Raw genomic sequence first — 24,534 nt, forward strand, 5'->3', positions numbered from 1 at the left:
TGAAATCAAAAGAAAGCAATAGACAATGATCCAATGAGAAAACTAAACTAAAAACCTCTCTTTTCTGCTGGGGAGAATTCATTTCAGAATTTGAAGTAGTGGCTTGTGGTTCTAAATTCTTTGACTAGAAGCACCTTCCTAATTGTCCTGGGATTGGGATATGTTTGGTTGTTGGACTTCCCACATCTTTCTCATTTAATTCCTTCCAATATGGGAACTGTTTTTCCTCGAGTTTTTGCACACAACTCTATTCTGTAGACATGATGTGCAGTGAGAAGGAAGAAAATAAACCTAATTCTCTCTTGGCAGATTTTTGATGCCTTCTTAATTCCAACCTTGCTATATCTAAGCAATTTATGATTTCTTAGAGCTGTCCCTGTTTTGTTGGAGAAAATATAGCTTACCTCACAAATACATTTTATTGCTGTTACCATCTTATCTATTACAAAGCATCCTATCTCACAGGACCTGCTGAGTCACCTATTCTTAACTAAGAGGAGAAAGCCATAAAATCGATTTTAAAATGCTGTGCTTGAAGAAAAACAAAGCATATGGCAGTGGAAAAATCACCAGGGTATATATAATAGCTGAGAGTATCTTCATTCCTACCTTCCTTAAAACAAATGAAATACTACTATGAGGATACAAAGTCAATAGACAAAAATTGGTTGCATTTCTATGTATATTCACACAAACTATTTAAAAAATTAAGAATTCGATCTCATTTACAATAGCATCAAAAAGAATAAAATATTTAGGAATCAATTTAATTAAGGAGGGAATGATCTGTATGATGAAAACTGTAAGACACTGATGAAAGAAACTGAAGAAGGCACAAATAAATGGAAAGATATTCCATGCTCATCAATTAAAAAATATTAATATTGTTAAAATACCCATATTGTCCAAAGTGATCTACAGATTCATTGTTAGCCCTATTAAATTCCAATGATATTTTTCACAGAAATAGAAAAAAAATCCTAAAATTTATATGGAACCACAAAAGACCCCAAACAGCCAAACCAATCTTAAGAAAGAAGAACAAAGCTGGAAACATCACACTTCCTGATTTCAAACTATATTACAAAGCTATAGTAACTAAAACAGTATGATATTGCCACACAAAAAATAGATCAATAAGACAGAATAGGGAGCTCAGAAATGTACCCATACATATAGGTCAATTAATTTATGACAAAGTAGCCAAGAATGTAAAATAGAAAAAGGATATCCTCTTCAATAATGGTGCTTGGAAAACTAAATTGTCACATAAAAAAATGAAATTGGGCCTCTATTTCACGCCATACAAAAACCAGAAATCAACTCAAAATGGATTAAGAACTTAAATCTAAGACCTGAATCTATAAAACTCCTAGAAGAAAACACAGGCATAAGCTCCTTGACATTGATCTTAGCAATGATTTTTTTTTAATTTGACACCAAAAGCAAAGGCAACAAAAGTAAAAGTAAACAAGTAGAAAAATAAAGAAATTAAAAAGCTTCCACACAGCAAACAAAACCATGAGCAAAATGAAAATGCAAAATGCAACCGAAGGGATGGGAGAAAATATTTGCAGACTGCATATCTGATAAGGGGTGAATATTCAAATACTTAAAAAACTGATAAAACTCAATAGCAAAAATAATCCAATCAATCAAATGAAAAAAAGGGCAGAGAAACCAAATGGACGTTTTTCCAAAGAGGACATACAAATGGCTAACAGGTACATGACAAGGTGCTTGACATCACTAATCATTAGCGAAATGCACATCAGAACCACAACCAGATATCACCTGTTAAAACTGTTAGAACAGCTATCATCAAAAAGACAAGAGATAACAAGTGTTGGCAAAGATGTGGAGAAAAGCGAACCCTTTTACATTGTTGGTGGGAATGTAAATTGGTGCGGCCCTTACGGAAAACAGTATAGAGGTTCCTCAAAAATTAAAAATAGAACTACCATCTGATTCAGCAATCCTTCTTCTAGGTATACTGTATTCAAAGGCAACAAAATCAGTATCTCGTAGAGACTTCTGCACTCTCGTGTTCATTGCAGCATTATTCACGGTAATCAAGATAAGGAAACAACCAGAGTGTCCATCAATAGATGAATAAATAAAGACGTGGTACATACACACAATGGAATATTGTTCAGCTATGAGAAAGTAGGCACTCTGCTCTTTGTGACAACATGGCTGGACCTTGAGGGCACTATGCTAAATGAAATTTCAAGCACCCATCAACTCATTGTTTAACTGAACCATATATCCGTTTTTTTTTCGCCACCATTTTGTATCTTGTCAGTGGAGAGGACAATGGAAAGATCCTACAAAATCAGCCCAAAAGGATGTGAGTAGGAGCCAAAAGATTCATTATGCTGGAAAAGAACATTCTAGTGCCCAGGTCATGGGTAAACCAATCTTTCCAAGGGATCAACACATCAAAATGCTACACACTTGAGAAGACATCCTTGGTGTTATTCATTTGTTGTCAGTTAAAATAAAAATTTTTAAAAAAGGAAAATACACTGACTTTTTCCTGCTCCGAAACCTCGGTCCACGGACAGTGTTGGGAAGGGCACAGGCCGGAGAGTGAACTGTGGGTGGGGGTATCCACACGTGGGAGATGGAAGGATTCCTGGATACTGGGCACTTTCTAGGGTTGGCACAGGAATGGCACTCACGACAGCTGCAAAACAAGGATATTCATGTTTTTTAATCCTATATATGTATCCACACAGCAAGCAACAGGGAAGTGGCTAAATTTTGACATCTTCAAATCCATGCATGCTCTTCATAGTATCGTGTAGGTTCCTTTAATTACCTTTTTCCACAAAGTCCTTTTCGTTTTTTAAAAAAGGCAGCTCACTCCTCCAGCATCTCACTCAGGAGTATTACCCTGAGGTTTAAATTTCTTGTAGTTTCAAACAAAGGCGTGATTTAACAAGCCACGTAAAGCCACCTTGTGTTGTTTTGTTTTTTCTTATTCTTACTCTTAAATTAAGCAAGAACAATAACATTAAAAATGTTGAGTTGTTCAGAAATCAAACATGTTGTGTAAAGTGGGCTGAGGAAATGGGAATTTTCTGTTAGTTCTGTAAAGGATGTAATGCTTTAGAAAGATACCCTGGAGAGGAAAAAAATGAAGGTATAGTCTCAATAATTATACTTAGGATTTACATGTAAATAGAAAGTACCTTCCATGAGCCAAAACAGTGTAGCTTAGTGTCACATTAATTTAAATATAACAATGTTTTCTGGGAATACCAAACATTTTTTAGTTATACCGGCTTAAACACACAGATAAATATCTTATACAATATTTTCTAGGTTTAGTGAGCATTGTTGAATTCCATTATTTAATACCTATTCAGTTATATAATATTATGAAGTATTTACTCTAATTGTAGTCAATCTTCATTTTATATCGTCTTATAATATGTTCCCCGCCTCTTACTATCACACAATAAAATTGAAGCCAGCTACTGGAATAATCAATTTCAGCAGTTCACTTCTGTCTATGATACTAATGAAGTTATTTCTATTATGTACACAATTTTTATTTAATTACACCAAATGCCAGTTACTGGAGTTTTTGACATTCACAGATACACACATTCACTAAAGAAAAACCTTTTTTTTATCACATTGCTCTTACATAAATAACTTCATAACCATAGATAGAAATTATATTATTGCATTACTGTAAATTAGTTAGAAACAACATGTCGATTTAAAATGTATATTAATTATATTAAATATATAACACTTTAAATCAAAAAGGCTGCTTCTAGTAAACTGGCTTTTAGAATTGCATTTCAGGATTTATGTTTGTAGTGTATTTATAATACTCATTGAAGTGCATATTAACATGTTTACTTGAATTGAAAAATGAAGTAAGGCTTTTTCAGAAACAAGTATTTGATTGGTTTAACATTGAGGGCAAATTATTTTAAGCAGGTTACATGATGGTTGTTTTCCATGAATTGAAAAAAATATATAAATTTTAATAGGATTAACATATTTTTCAAAAAAACTATATTAGTGAAGGTGTATTATAAGTGATATTTCAATGTTTTCAATCCTGTCTTAATACACTGTATTAGACAAAGTACCTTATAAAAGTACTTTATAGGTGTACCTCCTAGAAAATGAGACTAATAAATAACTTGAATAAGTAACAAATACTTTTGAAAGTCAGATAGTTTCTAAAACTTTTACTTTCAATGTAACTGAAAGAGGATAATACCTAGTTGTTAGTTGATCTACTATTAAAAATAACTGTTGGTGAGAGTTCACAGCATAATTTTGGCATGTAATTTGGAAGGAGTTCAAATCATTGAGTGATTGCTATAAAAATCTTATATGGGCCGGCTGAGTGGCTCAGTTGGTTAAGAGCTCGCTCAAGAGTGCAAGCTCTGAGCAACAGCGGTTCGATTCCCACCCAAGCTGAGCTGCCGCTGAGCTGCCAACAGGTGGCAGGATGGCTCAGGTTAAAAGAAAATTATTGTTATAACTCTCACCCACATAGACATGCAAACAAATTTCTCAGTATTTACGTCAATAAAATAAAACACTGGAAAACAAGTTATGCAATAAGTAACACTCATCCACAGATATATGAAATAAGTGTATTTAAAAAACTTCACATATATCCTTAAGTGATAGATTTCTAATAAAATCTGACTTTATATACAATTGTGCAGAAATAATAACTGTAATGTTAACTCAACCCAGAAGAAAAAAATTAGCTGTTAAAAATATAAACATACAACTTCAGTTCATAAAAATATTATATTGTAAACAAATAAGATAAATGATGAATAAAAGATACTAAGTCACAAAAATAGATGCCATCTGTATATTATTCTGTGGTAAAAGTGAATTGCCAGTACTAGTTTAAGGGGAAAAATGAGTGATATAAATTCTTCTTTGTAAAAGAGGAGCTTCCTCATGTATTTTGTAAATGAATAATGGTGGATATCAAATCGCTATGGTATTTTTATGCTTTTGGATTTATTTAAAAGAGTGGTAAATTACATCTTGCACAGATATTTAACTTACAATATTTTAAATGTTAAATTAAAAATGTGTGATGATACAAAGTTTCTCTAAATAAGTTTTGGAAAGACTTGAGTGTAAATTTGAAAATAAATGGTATGTAGCACAATACCTCAATAAAGGTATTTTATAAAGAGTAACTGGATATACAAATACACAAACAGACTCTAGAAAAAGAAAAGGAAAAAAATTACAAGGAAACTTTTAAAAAGAATGAGAGTTACAAGCCAGATACTAGCCAAATGATTATAAATTCCTTGAAGAGTGTGTTTGTAGTCTTTGTGTCTTTGACAGTGCAGTCCTAGAGATATATTTTTCAAGTGAGTTAATAGGAAGAATTTTCTATAAGTAATATTTATAAGTCTGTCATTTTAACTCACTGGAAACTTTTTAAGTGATTTGATATGTTATTTACTCTCTTGGGATGTATAGCTACTAGAGTAATAATTAATACTACTAATAATAACAATAGACTTGAATACATTTGTAAATAAGAGTTATATAATTACATAAAGTGTGTTTTTATACAACTGAAAAATACAGTCTTTGAGACAGTCAGTTTAATGATTTCACCCATCTTACTAATCAAACAGTATCATTGCCTAGTCATTAAGGCTGACTGGTAGATTGCAAAACCTTCCCTGTGTTGACAATTTTCACTCATAAATAAACGTGATACCAAGAGTTTCCCTTAGATATAGAAGGCACTCGCTCCACAAATGGTGCACATTTCCTTATCAATATTATTTGAACTTAACCAATATTTTCTAATACATTTAGAATAAGAATTTCATAAACATCTCCTGACTGGAGCTGAATACATTTGAATGGAAACATGTAGAATAACTTGGCAAGCCACGAATCTATAAGTTAGAGAAATGAGAGAACCACAAGACTAAATTTATATTCCAGTTCCAAATCCTTCATTACTGAAGAAAGAAATTTCACTTTCTAAGCGTTTTGCATTTGGGCTACTCACCTGGGTGCAAAAGGTTTGCAAACAACAAAGTCTTTTTAAAAGTAATAAACTTGTTGTATGTTTCTGCATGTCAAAAATTCTCATTTTATTTCCTGACATGACATAGTCTTCAGGTATTTTGACCCACGATTCATTTCTCAAAGGGCATAAAAGTCTATACTTGTAAGAGAGTTGTTGCAAAAAGAATCATTCTAAAGTTTGGTATAACACTGTATTGATGAGTTTTTTGGTATTTCCCCCCTAGATGTCAGTTTGGAGATCCTAAAGCACACATACACAGTCACACTACATTCAAAGCATTCACAGCATTGCTATGTTTATGTAAAACAGCTCAGAGCGATATCATCAAGCATTTTCAATAAATCTCTGCTCTGTGGCCAAATACGAACAACAACAAAAAAAGTCTGTTCTCACACAGCTTGCAGGCAATTGAATTTATATCTCACACTGATGCACCAAGATTTTTCAAGTAGACATTCCCTTGCCAAATTACTTAGATCCCTGAACAGGACACGTTGGTATTTGAAAACTTTTACATTTTAAAAAATGTTAGCATGGATTGCGACCTGTATGGAATCTCAAGTGAAAAATTTCTTTTAAAGTTACAATTTTAAGAAATGGGGCCCTCTGTAAGTATTTCTCAACATGATATTTGACGAAATTGAGAGATTTGTTGAGGAGGCAAGTTGGACAAATAGTAAAAGTAATATTTTTGAAGTGAAAAGATTTTCAGTGAAATGATTTCCCATTCTGCTTCTTACCAGCTCTTTTCTGCAATAATAACCTGTATATAATCTGGACTATTTGGAAATTTAGTGTCTATTGCCTTTGGTAAATATTCTTTTCTCCTTCACACTTTCAGGTACCCTTTGACAAGGAATTCTCACTGAATGGCATTCACACGTATCCAGCATGCCACCAACGTCCCCGTTAGAAAAAGTAACAACATTTACCAGTACATGTTCTATAATTATTCTGAACAGAGTGGTAAAGAGCCAAGCACTGAGGTCACATTGCCTGGGTTCATTATCCAGTTGTGCCACTCGATAGTGAATCAGTGTCACAGTCAGTATCTAGACACCTCCCAGTGGATTCCCACCTCATGGGTCTTCACATCCTGTGAAGTTCCCTGTCACATGTCACCAGGGTTGATATGATGAGCAAGAGAACATAGTAGAAGTGATGGTATGTCGCTTCCAAAATTAGGCTAGAAAGATCCCTCTCTCTCTCTCTCTCCCTCTCTCCTCTCTCCCTCTCTCCCTCTCTCTCTCTCTCTCTCTCTCTCTCTCTCTCGCTCTCTCGCTCTCTCTCTCTCTCGCTCTCTCGCTCTCTCGCTCTCTCTCTCTCTCTCATTTAGATCACTCACTCTGGGAAAAGCCATGTCTCCAGGACACATCAGCAGACTTGTGGAGAGGCACCTGTGGTACAGAACTGAGACCCTCAGCCCAAGAGACTGAGAGAAACCTCATGACACAGCATGAGACCCTGAGCCAGAGCTACCCAGCTAAGTGCTCCTGGATTCCTGACCCTCAGGGGCTGTTGAGAAAATAAACAATTCTTTTCTGTTGCTAGGTTTTGGGGGTAATTTTGTTATGCAGTAAAAGATGACTACACGTTGACTTGAGCAAGTTATTTAAGCTCTCAATGTCTTCGTTTTCTCATCTGTAAAGTGCAGAAGGTAACAACCCCAACTTGATGGTGTTGTAAAGAGATCACTGAAAAGCGAGGCAGAGTGGTGGGCCGGGGTCAGCCCTTCATAAATGCTGGTAGTTCTTATCACTCTGCAAGGCTCTATCAGATCTCCCCCCCCCCAAGAGTGAGATGAATGCCATTTAATAGGAAATGTTGTTTAAAACACCCTTCGTATATGTCTATGACCTTAATTGTGGTGATAGTTTCATAGGTGTATGCATAGATCCAAAAATCACCAAATTACACATAATTTGCACAGTTTTGTATGTATCAACTATATCTCAGTAAAGCTGTTGAAACAAATACAAATTAAAAGTACAACCACTTAAAAGACAAGCCAAATTTTCATCAATATATTGAAAATGATTGCCATTGAAATATAATTAGTTCTAGTAAAAAAAACAAAAAACAAAACCCAAAAATCCTGTCTTAAACTTATAAAAGGAAGGCAATATGTTAAGATGGACACAACTAAACAGTCATTTGTGACTGAAATTTGAAGCCAAGGGAATTATAACATTGTAAGTTTTTGAGATTATAAAGTTCTTCCCCTGGTGGAGGAAAATAACTAGAATTATGATTATAAAACAAAATCTGGGTTCAAAGCTGGTTCTGTCATTTATGACCTACAGGAAGGTCCTTAGTTTATCTACCCCCAGCTGGCCCATTTTTTTATGTGGTTTATGTACACTTTACAAAGTGAGATATGATGTGGAGGGGACTGGACCAGTGCCTGTCAAAGGGTGGCTATGAAAATGTCCTGAGATCAAATGGAGTGCATTGTTAGCGGTGAACTTGAAGGTTCCTACAGCATCCTACAACCTTCATTCTCTCCTGTCTGGCCCTTCTCAACTGAGAACTTCTCAAATGAGATATGGCTGTCAAGTCCAGAAATCTGAAATAGTTGTGAGCACCTGTGTGACATTTTACCTACGAGCATCAAATAGAAGGTGAGATCACAGGAAAGGGAGGCTCTGATCTGGGCCCAAAGGATTTCTTTGAGATGAGCTTGAGGTATCACACGGCTTCCTTCTCTGCAAACCAGTGACTATCCAAAGACACTGTGGGCACATCTGCCTTAATCTTTTACAAGTTACCTCAAACTGTCCCAAAGACCTTGACTCAGATGAGAATGGTCCAAAAACAAAAGACAGTACGTTTTTTGGTCATAGAAATCTCTAAGATATTAGCAAAATAGGAAGAATTAGGTGATATAAATCTTAAAAAGTAAGGGATCTTTATTTTTCATATTGCTCTCGGAAATCTTTCTAAAAGCTTTATTCCTTTTTGCACTGCATCATCTGAAGTTGTTTGCTTATATGAGTTCTATGTCGATCCCTTCTTTTTTTATTTATTTATTTTTTTGTTTTTCTTTTTTTTTGTCATATCCCTTCTTGATTACCCCCGGATCTCTGATAATCAAGCCATTTTTCTGCCTTGTAAAAATCCTCCCTGGAAATATGACTCTGTACTCCCTCTAGGCACCTTTTTCTTGAGCTTAAAAACCACATCTCGACTGTGCCTGCACAATCCTACCAACCTGCTGAGTTGAAAAATCCAATACAATTAGTAATCAATTAATTTTATTTAAAAAGTCATTGTTTATAGAACTACCAAGACACAATCTCTGTGTTTTCAACTCTCATTCATTACCAGCTGTTATACAGTTGTTTACACAGCACTGTGTGAGCTATAGAGCTGCATTAAAAAAAAAATACTACCTCCTGCAGAAATTCATAGCAAGAAGTATGTCATTCAAGGCTCAAAGAATAAACACTGGTCTTAATCATGTTGCCAAATTATTATTTGGAATCATAGTTATGCGATGATGTCATTTCTAATGAAAATTTAAAAGAGCCTTGAACTTTTGGCTCCTCGGCACCATTTCCAGAGTTTTGAATAATTGAAACTTGGTGTTTCTGGGCTTGGAATGGTTATGTGTGCTCAATACCACTAGGAATGCACTCTTGGTCACATGTGGGCATCCACAGGGCTGCGGGGTGATGGAATAAATGCCCAGTTCCAGAAGCCTGTTGAGCTGGGACCCGTCTTAGGATACTGGCTTCTCACACCATGTATGCATGAGTCAAACAAGGATTGTGCCTTGGAATCAAATGTGTCAGAGGTTAAGATTATCCTCTCACAGGCCCATGCCTCCCAATGGCCACCTGTGTATCAGAGTGGGAGCATAGCACCTAGAGCCAACAGAACTCCAGTTTCTAAAATCTGCTTTTCCTCAAGTAGCTTTATTTCACTTCTTATCAGCTTCTTCAACTCATTGTTTGATTTCTGCAGTCAAGTGACTAAAACAGATGGTGGGAATCAGGGGGGTGGGGGAGGGAAGACTTGGCTCTTAAATAGTGAATATTCTAGAAGGCCCCACACCAGTAACTCTAAATAGCCCCTAAGCTATCACAAAAGCAAAATCGTGGGCCTTCCTTTGCCTTGTCAGGCAACCTTTTTGAGATTTCTTTTTTCCTTTAAAGGTTGATTTTACATTAATTTATTTTCTCTATAGGAAAAGAGAAAAAAAAAGACAAAAATGAAATTCAAGAGGATTCTGTCCCCAAAAAACTCTCAGCTGTTATTAGAATTTCATGACTGATGTGATCTAACAGGTCATCTGCTTCAGTCTAGATCTTTCTTTGTTCCGATTCCCTGCCTCTCCTCCAGCATTTTACAGAAGAAAGTATGGGTCGCAAATGCTTTCCAAAGCCAAACACATAGTTATGTTCCATCGAATAATAAAATACTAGAAATGTAAGTAAATTTACATCTCTCCAGGAATCTCAGCCAAAGAAGTTGCTGGCCCAGGTTCCACCCCACTTCCTGGGGGAAGCCTACATCAACGACTACTCACAACAAGGTACAGCAGTCCATTCCTGCTTAGCCTCATTTGGGACAACTCTGAGGGACAGTCCCATCATGAGAACAACCCGTAGGGTCAGCGAAGGCTGCCATTAAACTGTATCAGCAGTCAGTTTCTCTCTGCCCCCAATCCTGCACCCCTCACACTCCCAGGTGTTATTCCAGAAAGCATTTGCTCATAAATCACCCGTATTTTACACTCTCAGAGTCTGATTCCCAAGAAATCCAGCATATGAACCTTATGTACCCTTTAAAGATTCAGGAAAGTTATACCTGATGCTTCTCACTTCTTATAATTTTATAGTAAGGAACAATCATTTAAAGCAATTCTTTGGCTGATGTAGAACAGAGTCAGCCTTTGCCACCATTTTACAGCAAAGAGCTGTGGACTCAGGAATCAAATTCCCTGGTTCTCTTGCCTATGCTATCAGCTCGTATGCTTCTCATGAGCATCAGCTTACTTAGCTGTGAAATGCATTTGAGGGAAAGGAGTACATATGCCACATGATGCTTCAACCAAGAAGTATATCCTTAGATAAATAAACAGAGTTGTTTTTACTCCGATAAAATTAAATACATCTCCCTGTGGGTTTTAAGAACAAAAAATATTTTAAATAGTCTCTATTTTATCTGCTAATCAACATTTTATAGAGCATGGTTGAGAAATGTCAAAGAAGAGGGGAAAACAATCTTACAAAAATAATGATTCTTAAGTGGAACAGCAAACTTCTTTACACATGTGACAAGAAAGATGCACAATGCTGTGCTTTGGCTTATACAAGACTTGATACAAGACTTGATACCCTAGTAAATCTAAATAATTACAAGTGGGGCCATCAGTACATCTACTATTCTGAACGAAATCATAGCCCCGCCAAGATATAGATCTATAATTTTTTCAGCAGTTATCTAAGGCCTTATCAGTCATGTCATTTGCAAAGAGCCTATTTTATTTATCAGGAAGCTTCAGAATTTTATAGTTAACTTGGATTATATGTTGAAGAAATTTCCTTTTCTTGATAGAGTTTCACCAACACAGGGCTTGGAGATAACAAAGAATGTAATGTGACAATGTTATTTCAAAAGATATATATTCTATTGACTCTTCATTTCTTATTGAAGTTTGCTTTAAGTATAATATAAATATTGGAAACCGTGATTTTCCAGAGTGAAATGCCTAGTAGCCATCATCTGGGGCATGCAATAGAAACTATCAAAAGCTGTCCCACGGTTATTTCTAGTCACCACTCACTGCTCATCAAGAGAAACTGCCCTTTGAATTCTAACCTCATAGATTGTTTCACCTGTTTTTGAGCTTTACATAATTGAATCATGTAGATGAGTTACGTTTCTGTCTTGCAATATTATGTCTGTAAGATTCTTCATATTGTTTGTGTCATTTTAGTTTGTTCATTTTCATTGCTGTCTGGTAGTCTATTATGCTCGTATGAATAAATTACACCATGATGAAGATATGACATGGTGGGTAGCATGGCCTCACACAATTGGGTACATGCCTTTTGGTGCGCATATCATTTATTTCTGCTGGACATGTATGTAAAAGTAGAATCTGTTTAAGAATGGGATTGCTGGGTCAGAGTATCCTTATAAATTCTGTAGAACTATTTAACTTTGAAATCACATACATACACTATATAATAATTTTTTAAATAATAAAAAACATAAATTGCTAGTAATGTTTAGGGCCACCATTTATGTATAGTATGACACTAGGAATAGGAGAAGGTTTGTTTGTTTGTTTGTTTGTTTGTTTATTTGTTTGTTTTTGTCATAGAGCAATTCAGAGCTTGAGGTGACAACATGAGACAGCACAGTGCCGTGAATAGACCAAGAGTAGGTTTTGGGTTCTGACTCTCAGAACACTGGTTTTTATATTTGTACATTGGAGATGCTACCATCAAAAAAAATCTTTAAATAAAGAATATGAACAATATAAGTCATGCAAGACCTCGTCATCCTCGGAAAAGCAGTGTACCACAAAGGTTCAAAGGTGCCCTGGTGTGTCTTAGAGTAAGTTTCTTAAGCTGTCTGAGTCTCTGTTTTCCATTTGTAAAATGAGAATAATTTCATCATATGATAATATTATGAGGATTAAAGAAAATAATAATTATCAAGGTATTTAGCATATGAATAACATTCAGAAGTTCTCAATACTTGCTAGATTCCATTTCATGTCTCTTTCTAAGCCCTTTGTTTCCCTGTCTGTTGATTGTAAACAATTTGAACTGCCTTTAATAGATCAGAAAGTTTTATTAGAAGATAATCTATCTAGAACTGATTTTTAAAAGTCCCAAAACACTGATGTGTTACCAACACGAGGCATTCTTATAATACATTGACGTCTTTATTCAGTCATGTGAGATTTAGAAAGCACTAATTCTTGCTCCAATGTGTGAATATAAAGATTAATCAGATACATTCCCTCCCTATCATGTAATCCACAACCTGTTAGAGGAGGGACGGTTTGGACTCGAATATCTAAGAAGATGAGGCATTACTACGTATAATTCATGCCACAAAAGTGGTATAAAGAAATGCTATTCAAACATGAGAAAGGAAGCCATCATTTCCGGATGAAGTAATCAGAAAAGAGAGAATTTATGAGGGCATCAGTATCTGCTGTGATCTTTGAAAGATGCATAGAGCTTTGTTAGGTAGAGATAGCCACTGAGGCATTCCAAAAGAAAAGAAGTGTTCAGAAGGAAAAAAATAAATAACAGGCAATGCATGCTAGTGGACTGGCCAATGTAGACTCATACCTGATATGCTAAGGAATTTGCAAGTTTTTCTTGGTAGATAATGGAGAGCCATTGGGGAAATTTATGGAGTAGAATGCCATGTTCAAGTTGTTTTAGGGAGAAATCTGGCAAGTAGAATACAAAAGAGCCTGGAATACTAGAGAGAGGAATACTAAGTGTGAAGCTATTTCGATGTTCAGATGTGAGATCGTAATGAATAGAATAAAAATATGACTCTTGGGAATGAGAAGGTAGGCAGGCATTCAAATGATATTGCGGAAGAAAAATCAACAGGGTATGGGAACTTATTGGATGAGGTAGGTATATATTAGACAAAAAGGCCCACAAAGATAATGAAGCACAATGATTTTTAAGAAGAAAGCTATAGAAGATTGGCACAGAAAGAACCTAGTTACAAGAGAAAGTGGCTGGAGGAGAAAAGAATAGAGGCAGCTAAGTGTACAAAGTCTCTCTATGTAGTAAAAGGGATGAAAGAAAAAGGACAAAAGTTTCACAAAATATTACAGCTGGGAGCAAAATGATTAGAGTGCAGAACTCTGAAGCCAGGCCTTCTGAGTCCAAATTCTGGCTCTGCCATTTACTCACTGTGTGAATTCTAGCTAGGTACTTAAACTCTCCAAACCTCAGTTCACTTATCAGTAATAATAATAGTGTCTACCCCATGAGTTGAACAGTTGTCATTCATTATAAATTCCACGTAAGTTTTTGCACTCATTATAGTAAAACTGAGAGATCTATTGGAATATAGAGGAGATATGATATATAGTAAGTAGGAAAGAACCATTCATTCATTCATTTGACTAAATTGTATGGACTGTGTGCTTACCCTGTGCTGGCTGTGTTCTGGGTATTGAGGATACAAAGTGATCAAAACAGGCAGAATCTCTGCCTTCATACAGATTACATTAAAATATGGGAAACAAATAGTAAACACAAAAATGCAAGTAAGATGGTCATACACAATAAAGAAAAATGAAGCCAGATAAAGAGGGTAGACAGTGACCAAAGATGCTATGCTAGGCAACGGTCAGGGAAGACTTATTTGTGGTGGTGATGGCTGAACACAGGCCTGAATGATATGAGAGAATAGGCACGTAAATATCTATGAAAAGAGATTCTGGACAAAGAGAACAGTAAGCGAAAAGTCCCTGAGTTGGAATGCGCGTTATTATCCAGAAAACAGAGCAGAGGGCTATGTGACTGAAATGGATTACCAAGAAGAGTAGCAGGAGATGATGTGGGGGATACGGTTAGAGGCTGGATAACAGGGCCGCTTGAAGGACATGGGAAAATCACTGGATTTTGTTCTCTCTGTGATGGAAAGTCAAGAGGAGTGACATGATCTGATTCATATATTGAAAGGCTGATGTGTAGACAGCTTACTTTAGGGTCAAGAGTTAAAGAAAGAGTAGTTACACACTTGTGGCTATCATCTGTAACCTGTAAGAGATGGTGGTGTCTTGGATATGGGCCGATCAGTGAAGATGGGAAGATTTGGACAGGTTTTGGAAGCAAGAAGTATAGCATTTGGTAAAAGATTAAATTTTGGGTGAGAGAAAATCAGCATCAAGAAGCATGAAACTAAAGTGTTTAACAAGAGTAAATGAATCAACAGTGGTGCCATGTATAAAATGGAGAAAAATAGTAGGGGGATCAAGTTTGGAGTTGCGGGGAGGGGATTATGGGAGAGCAAGCTTTCCATTATGAATATAGATGGCTTGCCTATGAGACAGCCATTTGGAGAAGTTGAGTCAGCGTTTGATATGGAAGTTGATGTGTGTTCTGGGAAGACTTTAAGCTACAGATTAAGTTTGGGATTAATGAGCATTCAGATGGCATTAAGGACATTGGTACTAGATGATCATCTAAGAAGTGAAGTTACCAAAATAAAAAAATAAAAGAAAAAAGAAGTTAATGTAGATAAAAACGAGAAGCTTGAAGATTGAGGCCTGGGACACTCTCTGACTCTTGGAGATTGGGAGGAAGAGGAGGTATGAGTTCAGGATACTGGGAACAAGCAGCTGGTGGGATAGAAAGAAAACCAGGAGCATTTAGTATAGTACAAGTCAAGTGAAGAACGTGTTTCAGGAAAAAGAGTGAGAAGCTATGTCAAATTTTGCTGAGCACCTGAGAACTGACCATTTGATTTGATAATGTGGAGATTACTGATCACCATGGCAACCTAACCATGGCTTCAGTGAAGAAGGACTGGGAAGCTGTATTTAAACCAATAAGGAAGGCTGAAAGAGGAAAAAGTAAGTATACACAACTTTTAAAGGAGTTTTTTCAGAAAAGCAGAGGAATGAGGCTTCAGTTGGAGGGAAAAGTGGTATCAAGTGAAGGTGTTGTAAAACAGGAGTTGTGAGAGAATGATTGCATTCTTATTGGAGTTATCAGTGGGACAGAAAGCTGATGCTATGGAAACAGGAAGGGATAACTACTTAAGAGTCCCTAAACATATATGAAGGGATGTTCACAAGGGAAAGAGCTGGCCTTCAATAGCACAAACAGATCAACCAGATTTTATGGAAATGTAAGGATGCCATTATCTGAATGCTTCTCTCTTCTTGGTGATATAAGAAGCAAGATTATTAGCTGAGAGTGGGGAAAAGAGAGAGGTATTGGGAGTCTGAAAAGTAAGAATAGGTATAAGACATTCACCTTACAAAGTGAGAAAATGAATGACAAGACAAACTGGCATTTCAAAATAGATGACAGTTCACCATGGCTTTGTGGTCATAAATTCCCAGTAGGCAGGTTATATGTTTTTCTCCAGACAAAGCAGTTAAGGTACAAGTAAGAGTTGGTAGAGGAGCTAATTTAACCAGGGTCGAGTGTTTTCAGGTGATACGGTGGGGAAGAAAGACCAAGGCAAATGAGGGTGTTTGCAAGGGAGTGAAAATGATCAATGATGATGGATCAGGAGCTGAGGTTGGATGGATGTGAGGACATGAGGCAATGAGTAATACTGGGAAGATGGCAGAGTTAATGGATTGGAGGTTGTAGTGGGATTGAAGAATTGTTGGCAAGGGAGCAATCAAATAAGTGAGGAGGAAAGTAATAAGTGCTAGGAAAAGGGATGATAGAAACGGACATTTTTTGTAGGGGGTGCAATTATTGGTTTAGTGCATGACATGGAATTGATGAGCTGAGGTGGGAAAGAGCCAATATCTTTTCAGGTAACATAAAGGGGCTAACAGCTGAGGGCACTGGATGGATGGTTTGCATGGCATTGTAATTACCAAGATTGATCACAGAGGTAATTGGAAAAGAAGTGATCCTCAGACACTAATATCTTCAGTGAATATGGGATTATGACAGAAAACTTCAACAAGAAGTGGGTACTAAGCGAGTATCTGTCAATAATTATTTTAAAGGTGCCAGATTATTTAAGTCTGAAAATTGGACCTACTAAAAAAGTAAAAAAAAGCTATGAAGGTGATCATTAGTATAAGATCAATAACACTGACAGAAATTTCAGCTCTTTTTACACCAATTCATATTTTTTACAATTTCTTAGATATCTAGCTATTTGCCAGATCATTTCATGGTATACAACAAATACAATAATAACAAAGTGAAAATTCTGACTTCTGTTTACAAATAATATGGTTTTAGTCATTCATCATTTTGTCCCTTTGCCCAGAAAGTTCAGGGAAAACTTTAATTAGTTTCTGATAATTGATACAGAAGTGATACAAAGAGGAAGCCCTTCATGTCTCCACCGTGGTACGAATCTTGACTCACCAGGATTGTTGGACTGGGCGTCCATAGGCATCATGAGTTTGGCCCGGGTGGCTCGGCGTGCAGCCAGTGACCGCTCCAAAGTGGACATGGAACTCCCTGCTTCTTCTGTGTCTTGACCTAAAAGAGAAACCAACCTCCTGAGAGGAGCACCCTCTTCAGTGATGTAACACTGAATCATTTCTAGCCAGGTACTCCAATGCCTTTCTTCACTTTACTGATGTTTTAAATAATAATATCTACTTTCTTGTTACCTAATCAATATACATTTACTGTGAAAATAGAAATAAAATTTACCCTAACCTCTTTACCCAGAAAATAACATCATTTATATTTCGTTATGTAAAATTTTTGCACATGCGTGTGAAAGTGAGAAGGTATATATTAATATATTTATCAAAAGTGGCATCATACCATACATATTTTGTAAGCCTTCTTAAGAAAATAACATGAAAATCTTTCTCTGTCAATAAATCACTCAGTAATACAATTTTTCATAGCCCAATAACATTCAATTGTATGAATTTACCACAATTTATGCAATGAGTACTTAAGGTCCAAAGACATTAAATCTTATTGTAAAAATACAGAAAATAAACTACATTCTTCAAAAGTAAAGTTAGGCAGGGCCTGCCGAGTGGCTCAGTTGGTGAAGAGAGTAAGCTCCGAGCAACAGGGTCACAGGATCGATTCCCACATGGACCAGTGAACTGTGCCTGGGCCGAGCTGCCGACAGCACGTGTTCTTAGCAGCAAGGTTGCTGGTTCGACTCCTGCATGGGATGGTGGGCTGTGCATCCCCTCTTCCCCCCCCCCACAACTAAGATTGAACACGGCACCTTGAGCTGAGCATGCCAACGGGTGGCCAGATGGCTCAGTGTGCAACAAGGTTGCCAGTTTGACTCTCACATGGGATGGTGAATTATGCCCCCACCCCCCCCTCCCGCAACTCGACTGAAAGTGGTGACTAGACTTGGAGCTGAGCGTGCGCCCTCCACAACTAAGATTGAATAACAACAACCTGAGTTGGAGCTGATAGGTCCTGGAAAACCATACTATTCCCTTTCTCCAATACCCTAACACTGTTCCCCTCCCCAATTCCCCAATTAAAATCAGAATCTTAAAAAAAAAAAAAAGTAAAGTTAGGCATATTTATATAAATATATTATGATTCACTAAAATGCCATACTATAGAGTCATTACAATAATAAGAAAGAATGATATACGCAGATTTGAAAAGTTAATAAGAATATATGTGGAGAGAAACAAAACTGAAGCTCTGAATGGTGTGTGTCATTAAATATACTACTCTATGCTCAAGAGTTTGAGCTCTGAGCAACAGTGGTTCGAGTCCCGGCCCGAGCTGAGCAGCTGCTGAGCTGCCAACAGGTGGCAGGATGGCTCAGCTAAANAACAGTGGTTCGAGTCCCGGCCCGAGCTGAGCAGCTGCTGAGCTGCCAACAGGTGGCAGGATGGCTCAGCTAAAAAAAAAAAGGTATACTACTCTAGGGCCGGCCGAGTGGCACGTTGGTTGAGGGCTGGCTTGGGATGCCAGAGGGCCCCGGTTCGGATCCCACATGTAAGGGCCGGTGACACTGCCCTCTACAGCTAAGATGCTGAATGGCGGCTCGACCTGGAGCTGGGCTGCTGTGGGTCGCTGGCAACAGTGTAGGCTGCAGTCCCCTGCTGCAGTGGGTTGCCATGGTCTACCGTGTGTAGCCAGCAGCCAGCGTGAGCGGCCAGCAGCCACCATGAGCAGCCGTCCAGAAGTCGGCGACTGATGTGCCTTGCCCGGGAAGAGCGCAATGATGGTGCCAACTTGGGCCAGTGAAGCATCGTCCTCCACAACTAGACTGAAGAACAAAAGGACAGCATCTTGTCTGTTCCCCTTCCCCGATTCCCCATTGCTGTTTCCATCCCCCAATTCCCCAATTAAAATCTTTCAAAAAAAAGTATACTACTCTACTACTCACTGACACGGAGCTTTGTTTCTTTAATCGGGACAGCACAGAGAACACTTAATGGAAAGTATAACTAGCAGGAGTTTGAGTGCTTCTTTCCTTGTTATTATAGAGTTGGCAAGTAGGTCCTCAAATTAAAAATAAGTATTCTCTCATGCTAAAGAAAACAGCCATCAGTTGGAGTTAAACTTCTCCCAGGACTTATTGAGAGACAGTCTATCGAGTCTGGCTGGCCACAAACATCATCTGAGTATACAAAAGATGAAGGGAAAGGTCAAGAAGAAGGAGCCTAAAAACCACTGGCGAACCCTTCTGAGGGCTAGGAGACAACTGTATCCCCCAGCAGTGGAAGCGGAGAGGTGTTCTCCCCTTCTGATGTCCAGTAAGAAACAAAGATAGAAGAATAAATACCTGGAAAGTGTTCAGGTTCCTGCAAAAGAGATCAGCCTTTTTCATTCATCCTCCAAGTAGAAGCCTTCTTCTGCTTGGCTTGCTGGCCTACCCTGTGCCTATTTAACCAGAGGAAGAGGTTTCTGACCAGAGCAATGCTTGAGAGCAAACCAGTGTGGCTTATGAGTGCTCTCATTATTTGGACTGGCAAAGATGTAGGTGTGTCCTCCGGATCAAGTCGGCCCTTGGAAAGTTGGTGAGGCTTGAATCCTCTTGCTGGAATTCATCCAAATGGAGGTGACCCCAGAGAGCACCAGTGAGGGTCAAAGGTAGAGCTGATCCCGGTAGGAGAGGGTTAAGCTCTGACTTGACATCCCAATTCATGGAATTGGCCAGTGGAGGGATCCCACAGGGTCTCATACAGAATTCATACTAGTGTTTCATGAGACCTGGGATTTGGATGCCACATAAGGATAGTCCAAGTGCCCAGAAAAGTAGTGAAGAACTTCAAACTGCCCTTTCTTTCCTCCTTCCTCACCTTTCTCCTGTCTCCTCGTCACCTCCCCTCTGCATCCCTCCATATGCCAGGAAGAGCAGACAGGAGGAATAAGTAAAGGTGTTTCTGAAACAGACTGCACTCTGTTCTTCTGTCTCACCCGCACCACTCCACTTCACTCCAAGGTGTAAAAGGATTTAAAGAACAAATTGTGACCCCAGTCCTGAGAGCCAAAAGTCTAGCTGGTCCACAGGGGAAAAAGAATCCTTCGTTTAAACTTTGGATTGTAGTTTTTAATAGAACTGAACTGTAGTTTTCTAACTGAACGTGACAGAAGAGTTAGAGACTCCGCTTGAGATATTACTTAAGGTGTAGAAAAGGAATACTCAGAAAGTCATGATTAAAACTCAGTAACTGAAGTCTCAGTAAGCTGAGGAAGTCTCGTTAACCAGTTACACAAATTTTAATCTAGTTTAAAAAGAACAGCTACTCATTCTACAAACACATCATGAGTAGACCAAGAGGTTTCTTTTGGTGAGAATACTTGGTTAACTATTCAATGTTCCATAAGTATTTTGAAAATATGAGGACCCACAGAAAGTGAAATATTTTACCATCACTTTCTAGATTTCTTAGTTATTCCAGGACATAGATTGTTCTGTACCAAATTACTAAACAGTAGGCTTTTTTTTCCCCTTTAAAGCACTTTGTACACCAACAGAGCCTTCAGTTAGACTCCCTGAAACTATGCTAGTCATCATATAATGTGATTGCATGGGATGACAGTTGATCCCCGTGGTAATCAAGGCAAAGTAACAGAACAGTCAATGTTGTCAGACTTTAAGTGTCCCTGATGTGATTTTTTTAAAGCAAGAAATTGACAGCAAATTTAAAATCAACTTTCAATTATCCATAGACATGGAGAACTAAATAAAATGTACAAAATGCCTTCAAATTTGATTGCCTTGACAAAACTTTTGTTCAAAATTTAACAAAAAGCAAAAAATTCATTTAGGCGTCCCATTTCAGTATTTCCCAATGGTATCACGTCTTACCTCTTAGAAGTTCCAAGAAGCAATGCAATTATAAATGGCAGGCCACAGGGTGATGGGACTGAAGGTTAATCAACCACATTTACCTCAGATTATTTTTAACTATCGGTAACCTACAAATGAGAGGGAAGGATATCTCCATCAAAGGGAGTGGAGGACACCACTGTAGGGTCCAGAATGGGCTGATTTCCCTACTGGCCGAGAGGAGCGCGTTACCTGAATGGGAGGTGCTTTTGCTCCCCAGTTGTGTTTCTGACTGGCTGTGACTGACGGGTGTGAGGTCTTGGCAACTTTGGATGGGGGAGTCCCTTCCAGGAGGGTCCGTGCCTGACGGCTTCTCGATGTTTTTCATCTCCATTTCCTCATGATGGATCCAAAGGTCAGGGGGGCGCAGATCCTTCTGGCTGCCCTTCCTCTTGCCAACACTATGGGTGGCCCGTTTCCTACAGGACAAAATTAGAAGGCCAACGTGAGTGCCTCTATTCCGTGGCGTTTCCTCTCTTTTCTCTGCCAATTCGAGGCAGAAGCAGGGAAAGGAAACAAAAGTGCTCCCAGGAGGAGACCTGTGAAATCCAGGACTTGGCAGGCTTCTCCTGGCTGCCCTTCCTCTTTTCCCCTGGGGTTTCACCCCATTCTAGGGGATGCGGAGCTGGGTCCCCAGGGCCTCGGCTGCCTGCCAGAGAGGGTCTTCTTCCCGCTTCCCTGGCTGCAAATTCAAGCCCAGGGTGACAATAGGCTTGCTGGACCCATATGCCAATCTTTGGAGCTAGGCATACGGCACCTGACTGCAACATCTGCTTAGGAGATAAATGAAGGAGGTGCCCCAGAAGGGCAAATAGAAATAAAAAGGCCAGAATTTGTGCCAACAGCCAGGAACCGGGCTTAGAAGGAAGTCTCTACCTCAGCAATATAACCAAATGGGTGAACAGGAAGCTTGCTATCTGAAGATAAAAGGCTGCATGAGGACACTCTTAGGAGAAGAAAACACTTTCCCCCTGGAATCACTAATGGTCTGGATTCAAACACAATAGACCCACCCTTTGAAGAGAGAAGGACGCACTTTGGAAGTGTGCTTCAAATGCCTCTTATTTGACTCAGTAAGAATTTAGCAATCATACATTTGTTTTTCAGTGGTAGGCTCTTTTTGGGCGTAGTGAGATTCAAACATTCCCTGCATGCCAGGTAGAACGATGCTCACACTAGCCATTCTCTACCCAGGAGTCAGTCAACTATGGCCTTCATGCCCAATCTGCTCACTGCCTGTTTTTATAAATAAAGTTTTATCGGAATCCTGCTTGAGCTCATTTGCTTTTGCACTGCAGTGTTGAAATAGCTGCAACAAAGACCATATGGCACACAAAACCTAAAATACTGACTATTTGGCTTTTTTCAGAAAGAGTTTTCAATCCCTGCTCTACTGTTTTATAATTTTTAAAATCTCCACTTGTGGCTTCGACTACTTTTAAAATAATAGTGTCTCTTCATACGGCAGAACTCAGTCAGCTGAAATCTAACCTTTGACACAAGCCCAGAGAAGTACCTGCCTCCTTCTCACTTCCCTCACTTGCATTGGTTTATGAGGATAACTGTTTTCATGGCTGCTAAATGGCTCGAACGAGCTCCTCTCAGTGAAAACTGTCACCTGTGCAAGGCCACGGAGCGTGGCTTTGTTTTCCCAACTGCTGAATAAGATGCTTTGCACATATTAGGCAATTCATAAATGTTTCATGGTGTGATTTATTCAGTTTTCCTTAACATTTTATTTTTTGTCTTTCTTGAAGCATGCTGACGAGGATAGAAAGCAAAGAACCCCAGATGCAATTTCTATCTAATAGTAGTTTAGTAGAAAAATAAAGCAGTGTTTTCTGCTCTAATATTTTCCCAGCGAGTACCTGTATTTTGCTGATTTCCTGGCAACAGCCTCACACTGACTCTAGACAATGGTTTACATAATAACCCCCAGATTATTTTCCTGTGTCTAAAATAAAAACTCTCTGCTAACCCTCCATTCCCTGCATTCATTTCCTTAATGCTTCACCTGCCCACAGGAAACTGCTCTGTGACTCACACGTAGCTCTTTATGTATTCTACCCCTGGTAACTTAAAAGAACTTAATGTCATTTTCAGACTTGGAGATTTCACAGTTACCTTTCTTTCTAACAAATCAAAACGCTAAATAACTTCAACTCCAATGCCTATATAATTGCATACAGAGAAGCACCAGGTCTGAAATCTTGGACAAGACAGTCAGACTTTTCACGATAACTTAATGTTGAAAAAGCCTGTGGTACAGACATGTGTCAAGGGATTTTTGAAAGTAGAAATAAGTCACGAATTCTGGCTTCCCTTTGCTTACATGCATGCCTTATTCATTCATTCATTTACCAGTTCCCATGACCTTAGGACCAAGCATCCCCAGGTGTATTCTATTAAAAAAAGGTTCCAAACCTCATCGAGTTAAGAGTTTTGTTCTAAGTTGATTTATAACCTCCACATGGGAAGATACTATCATTCCTGATAAAATGCATAAGCATTTTCCTGATGGATTTTGGTCACATCAAGTCCTCTCCTGAGAAGCTACTCATCCACCCAGCTGTCGGTCAAGACTCTAAGGATATTTAAACAGACTTGATTTCCTTCACGTATATATTCCGTGAAAGACCATCTAACTACCTTTGTTTTCTACAATGTCTCTTATCAAGAGAGAAATCTTTGGCCGTGGAGAGGCCTCCCTCCCCTCCCATGCAGCAGGTCTGTAATAAAGCGGACTTTTGCTCATAACTAAATTGTCTGAAATTCAGCTGAAAGCCCGTGGGAAGAGCTGCCACCCCAGGCTTCTGTCCATCTGCTGGTTCCTCGACATGAGCGCTGCCCACTGCAGCCCCCAGCTCACCTGTCTCACCACTGGAATCTTCGAAATTTCTAGGCAGACGAACCAAGCACAGGACCTGAGGTGTGGTCCTGGGAACTTGTTAGAAACTCCAATTCTCAGGTCCCACCTCAGAGCTTACGAATCAGAACCTTGGGGGCATGGGGGAGGGGCAGAAATCTGCATTTTAACAGCCCATGAGGGGAATCAGACACACCTGAAGTTTGAGAAGCACTGTCAATGAATCATGTGGTTTTGTTTCCTTGTTTTCATTTTAAAGCTAGCTTTCCTGTTAGATAGAGAATAGATCACAATTAACCCTCCCCCCCACACACCGTTTCTCATAGGTAATCTTTCAACTTTCGAAAATGGCTGTAGAATAGGAGGGTTTCTTCCCTCCCCATGTATTCTCAAAGGCAATGCTTTCCAAGACTCTCTGCTGTCTGCTTCTCATACTGTGGCGAACCTTTCACAGCATAATCATACACTAGTGTTTGTTCTATCTATCTATCATCTATCTATTTATCTATTTATCATCTACCTTCATCTACCTATCATCTATTTATCTATCTATCTATCTATCTATCTATCTATCTATCTATCTATCTATCTATCTATCTATCTATCTATCTATCTATCTATC

At 38.4% G+C, this 24,534-nt stretch overlaps 1 protein-coding gene across 1 annotated transcript in view; it reads right to left on the reverse strand.

Moving 5' to 3' along the window:
- Nucleotides 1–24,534, reverse strand: part of DCC (DCC netrin 1 receptor) — a gene marked incomplete at its 5' end in the record, with an annotated part of 282,466 nt that overhangs the window by 37,771 nt on the left and 220,161 nt on the right. The window contains 3 exons of the mRNA XM_019631644.1: nucleotides 2,534–2,689; nucleotides 17,128–17,244; nucleotides 21,239–21,465. Coding sequence (XP_019487189.1) covers nucleotides 2,534–2,689; nucleotides 17,128–17,244; nucleotides 21,239–21,465 — 500 coding nt within the window. The remainder of the gene's footprint in view (nucleotides 1–2,533; nucleotides 2,690–17,127; nucleotides 17,245–21,238; nucleotides 21,466–24,534) is intronic.

The sequence above is a fragment of the Hipposideros armiger genome, unplaced genomic scaffold (assembly GCF_001890085.2).
Source record: "Hipposideros armiger isolate ML-2016 unplaced genomic scaffold, ASM189008v1 scaffold_1027, whole genome shotgun sequence".
NCBI classification, from domain to species: Eukaryota; Metazoa; Chordata; class Mammalia; order Chiroptera; family Hipposideridae; genus Hipposideros; species Hipposideros armiger.